Source organism: Otolemur garnettii, unplaced genomic scaffold, assembly GCF_000181295.1.
Source record: "Otolemur garnettii isolate 467f Iridium unplaced genomic scaffold, OtoGar3 scaffold00018, whole genome shotgun sequence".
Taxonomy (NCBI): domain Eukaryota; kingdom Metazoa; phylum Chordata; class Mammalia; order Primates; family Galagidae; genus Otolemur; species Otolemur garnettii.
The window spans coordinates 5,901,403-5,906,274 of NW_003852413.1; the positions used below are offsets into that span (position 1 = coordinate 5,901,403).

General features: G+C 53.6%; 2 protein-coding genes across 5 annotated transcripts in view; both read right to left on the minus strand.

Moving 5' to 3' along the window:
• Window positions 1-2,385, minus strand: part of CDK3 (cyclin dependent kinase 3) — a 4,999-nt gene extending 2,614 nt beyond the window's left edge. Inside the window, exons 1-7 of one of the 2 annotated variants that reach the window (XM_003786577.3) lie at window positions 2,278-2,385; window positions 1,609-1,738; window positions 1,179-1,256; window positions 988-1,108; window positions 731-901; window positions 553-654; window positions 79-282 (exon numbers count right to left, since the gene is read on the minus strand). In XM_003786577.3, the coding sequence (XP_003786625.3) occupies window positions 79-282; window positions 553-654; window positions 731-901; window positions 988-1,108; window positions 1,179-1,256; window positions 1,609-1,738; window positions 2,278-2,365 (894 nt within the window). In that variant the 5' untranslated portion in view covers window positions 2,366-2,385. Of the gene's footprint in view, window positions 1-78; window positions 283-552; window positions 655-730; window positions 902-987; window positions 1,109-1,178; window positions 1,257-1,608; window positions 1,739-2,224 lie in introns of both variants that reach the window. The other variant, XM_023511284.1, reaches the window with a different exon arrangement.
• Window positions 2,378-4,872, minus strand: part of TEN1 (TEN1, CST complex subunit) — a 28,416-nt gene continuing 25,921 nt past the window's right edge. For all 3 annotated transcript variants that reach the window (XM_003786116.3, XM_023511286.1, XM_023511285.1), the window contains exon 4: window positions 2,378-2,806. In XM_003786116.3, coding sequence (XP_003786164.1) covers window positions 2,685-2,806 — 122 coding nt within the window. In that variant the 3' untranslated portion in view covers window positions 2,378-2,684. The remainder of the gene's footprint in view (window positions 2,807-4,872) is intronic.

A 4,872-nucleotide genomic window follows, 5' to 3' on the forward strand; every position in this document is an offset into this window, starting at 1 on the left:
AAAAAAAAAAAAAAAAGGCTGGCTGACAAAAGAGCAGTGGCTAAAACTAGAAGGCTTTCCTTGCCCACCTGAACCTACCATGAGCAGGTCCTTGCCCTCTGGCTCCAGACTGGGCACAATCTCTGCCAGGCCCTTTCTAGTCCATTTGGGAAAGCTGCCCTTATAATCAGGCAGTTGGGTGACTCCAGGCCATGTGGCTTCACTGGGTGTCCCCAGAGTGCGAAAGATACGAAAGAGCTGATCAATCTCAGAGTCACCAGGAAATAGGGCTTTTCGAGTCACCTGGAAAGGGGAAGAAGAGAAGGTATAGTCTGCCACTTTGTCATAGAGAATGCAACATCAGATAAGGGAGGGACCATAGTGATATGTTCCTCATGGCTGTGCAAAGAATTCTACCCTTTTCTGGAATAAGGCTGGCTTCCTTAGTCCTTTAGCCAGTCCCAAACACCCCTTAATCCGCCTCTAACAGAAGCATTAGTGAAACCTCCATCACCCCTACCCCATACGACCCGGCCTGTGGCCTCTACTGGCCACACATTTCTCCCTCTCTACCATCTCTGCAAAGATGCAACCAATGCTCCAGACATCCACTGCTGTCGAATAGAACTTGCTGCCCAAGAGGATCTCAGGGGCACGATACCACAGTGTCACCACCTGTGAGGCAAGAAAACAGCATCATTCAGGGTGACATTCCTTGGGCTGCCCTCCTTTCCTCTTTGTCCTGCAATACCTCGTGGGTATAGGTGCGCAGGGGCACCCCAAAGGCTCGAGCCAGGCCAAAGTCAGCCAGTTTGATGGCGCCCAATTCATTGATGAGCAGATTCTGGGGCTTCAGGTCTCTGTGGATGACCCGGTGAGAGTGGCAGAAGCTCACCCCCTGCAGCAGCTGGAAGAGGTAGCTCTGGAGGAATGAGAACGAGAAGGATCTGGCTGAGCAGGGCCAGCTGGGTCAGGGTTACCTCCCCTCCCCAGATCTTGCCTCCACACCTTGACCATGTGCAGGGGGAGATCTGAGGCCGCGGCAGAGTCCATGTACTTCTTTAGGTCCTGGCTGAGGAACTCAAACACCAGGTAAAGCTTCTTCTCACTGTGCACCACATCCAGCAGACTGGCAGGGAGATGGCGATCAGGGCACAGCCTTCCCCATCTCAGTATCCCTGCCTCCTTCTTGAACTCACCTGACAATGTTGGGGTGCTTTAGCTCCTTGAGCAGGGAGATCTCCCTGATGGCTGTGCTTGGGACCCCCTCAGTCTCCCTGCAGGACACAAGGGCACTGCTATGGGCATGGCAGTGGGCACTAAGAAGGACACTTTGGCCAGAGGGATTCACGTCCATGCCCCTTGTCCCAGTTTAGATGGTCTGCCCCACACTGGGGACCTGTGCTAACACTCCATGCTCAACAGAGGAGGGCCCAGGCCAAAGGCTGGGTGAGAGGCAGTGAGGTGGGGTGAGGACAGGTGGGGGCTACACCTTGTGGCTGCCCCAGTATAAGTGGGCAGCAGCCGGAAAAGGAGTTGAGTGCGAACTGCCAGACGTGGAATGAATGGAGGGGGAGCACCCAGGCTGTGGGGGGCCCAGAATGTCTCAGAAGCTGTCCCCACACTCACAAATCCAGCCTAATCTTCTTGAGGGCCACTAGCTGCCCCGTCTCTTTGTTCTTGGCCTTATACACCACCCCATAGGTGCCCTCTCCGATCTTCTCTACCTTCTGGAACACATCCATGTCTGCAGAGCTGCCTGGGAAATAGATGGAGCTGGCCATTTGCACCCCACGCTTAGCACCCCCATTGCCCTAGCAGCCCCTACATGAGGGGGGCCACACAGGAGGCCATTTGCACCCTGCCCAGCCCCCACCAGGCTTCTTCCCAGTCCCCTTCCCCACCCCCACCCATCCTGCCTAGGAAACCTGGCCAGGGCCCCCAGGCCTCTTGCCCCATGCCTGGTGACTGCCCACAGGAGGGCCCAGACTTCTGCCCCAGTCCTGGCCTTGCCCCAGCCAGGCCCAGGCTGTAGGTGCACAAAGCTGTCTAGAAGGGCTGCCCAGGGGCTGAGGACAGCACAGGTCAGAGATCAGGAGTCGGGAAGAGCTTCGGAAGCCACAGTCCTTCCGGAGGCTGCATGGTCAGGGCTCAAGGCATAGGCCCGGCCTGTCTGGAGATGCTCGGCCTCCTCTGAGGGCAAAACTTTGGCAGGGGTGGCCCCCCTGCATCCTGGGCCCCGCACCTGGGTCCCAGGGCCACCAGAACCTTCCCCTCAGGCCCCAGCTGGGAATTCACCAGAAGCAAGAGCAGCCACAGCCTCAGTGCCGCCCGAGCTCCTGCTCCACGGCTCCCCCTCCTGGCCCTGGCCGGCACCACACCACATGCACACCGCGCAAGGGAGCTGCTGGCGCCTTTATTCTTAAGAACCTTCTGGAACCCTTCATGCCCCCTCATGAGGCACAGCCCCAGTTCTGAGAGCTCAGCCACCTGCAGTCTCCTTGGAGGTGTCAGATTCAGGCACCTGCTCTTTGGGCCCTCATTCCTGGGCCAATCCCAAATTAGGGGAAGGATCTGGATTATCTGCCTGTCTCCCACTGCTCTGGCTCCAAGACAAAGGCTGTCAGTCACTCAGGCAGCACCGACACCTCTGTGGGGCTCCACGGCTCCTGCAGGTTTGGCCTCAGGAGCAGCTGTGGGTGTTGCTAAGGGCTGCCGCCCCTCTCCTGCTGGTACTGCCTCTGCTCCCGGATGGCTCGCTCCAGCAGGGACACATTCATCCCTTCTACACACGTCAGCACTCTGGCCTTCACCACGCAGCCTCTGTCTGAAAAACACAAACGCCACGACCACCGTGTCAGCAATGTCCTGCCCAACTTGCTCAGTCCTGAGGGTTTTGTGTTTCGGGGCTGTTTTTGGTGGTTGTTATTTTGGCTTGGGACAGAGTCTTGGTGTGTCATCCAGGCTAGAGTGCAGTGATGCCATAGCTGACAGTGGTTTCAAATTCCTGAGCTCAAGCCACCCTCCTACCTCAGCCTCCAGAGTAGCTGGGACTACAGGCTCTGACCGCAATGCCTAGTTAATTTTTCTACTTTTAGTAGAGACAGAGTCTCACTCGTCCTCAGCCTAGTCTTGAACTCCTGACCTCAAGTGATCCTCCCACCTCAGCCCCCCAGAGTGCTAGGACTACAGACCTCAGCCCTGAGGTGTTTTTTTTTTTTTTTCCCCAGAAAGTCTCACTTTGTCGCCCCCTGTAGAGTGCCCTTGCATCAGAGCTCACAGCAACCTCTAACTCTTGGGCTCATGCAATTCTCTTGCCTCAGCCTCCCAAATAGCTGGGACTACAGGTGCCCACCGCAACACCGGCTATTTTTAGAGATGGGGTCTCACTCTAACTTAGGCTGGTCTTGAACTTGTGAACTCAGGCGATCTGCCCACCTCAGCCTCCGAAAGCCACCGCACGTGGCCCAGGCCTGAGTATTGACAGCAAGGGCTGGGGGCAATAGGATGGCATATGAGACAGTGGCAACTTGCCCATCACACACTGTAGACACATATCTGGAAATTTGTGGATATCCTGAAAATTCCGCTTCTCTGGAGAGGAAAGGCCAGGAAGGGGCACACTCTACTTCCCTCCTAGGCCACCTTAATTTCAGCTTCCTTCTTCTTTGGTCCCAAGTGCCCAGGATTGAGTTGGGGTCTCAGCCACCATCCTGGTTCTTCATTTGTACTGAGGGAAGGGACCACTTAGCATCTTGGGACCCACTGTCACTGGGAATGGGGGCAAAGAGACACTCGTGTTTAGTTGTTTAGTAAATCCAAGGGACTGAGCTCCAGGTGAGTATGGCCTTATAAGAACAAGTGACCCCACCCCCTGGACGAGGGCCTCGAGGGGCTTCTAAGAGATGTGTTGGTGATGTGACACATAACGGAAAGGTTTATCAATGTTCAAGTGGCATCAAACAGGAAAAACATCTAGGTTTTGCCCTAATAGATTTTTTTTTAATTCATTCATGTTCTCTCTGTTCTCCAGGCACTTTGATGAATACATTTGATGTTCTAGGACATTACCCTGTACACTTCATGCAGTTTTGAGCTAGAGGATCTCTGGTTGAAGTCTATGCCTACCTTTCCTTCTTGTGTAGACCAATTTATCAATTTAACACAGCCTGGGAACAGAATTCAGAGTGTTGGATTGCCAAATTCCAGAGGCCTACACCGGATACCCTTGGAAGATAAACTTGTTTGACATAAGAGGCTTTATTTAGGGGGATTTCTTCTTGAAAAGATAAAAAGCCTGGGCCAGGCATGATGGTTCACGCCCATAATCCTAGCACTCTGGAAGGCAGAGGCCAGTGGATTGCTTGAGTTTAGAAGCTTGAGACCAGCCTGAGCAAAAGCAAGACCCTGTCTCTACTAAAAATAGAAAAATTAGCTGGGTGTTGTGGCAGGCCCCTGTACTCCCAGCTACTTGGAGAGGGGCTGAGGCAAGAGAATTGCTTAAACCCAAGAGTTTGAGGTTGCTGTGAGCTATGACGCTATGGTACTCTACGCAGGATGACAGAGTGAGACTGTCTCAAATAAAGATAAAACACCGGGACCAAAGAAGAGAGTGGGTCACAAAGAACAGTCGGAATGCACTGGGGTGAGAACTAGTCAACAGGACAAGGAAGGGGTGATGTGGGGAATGGACCTTCTTTTAGGAAGTCTGTGAAGGGAAGGAAGGTGATAGCCAGGCAGCAGGGATACAGCAGGGAACGGGTTGTCTTGGGTTATATAGTAAATATACAAACACTAATGAAAGCTGATTAGTGAGAAAAATGTCTGTGCATACTTTCTGTGATATTCGACATGACAGAGCAAAAAAAGTCCTCACAAAATCAGCATGTGGCC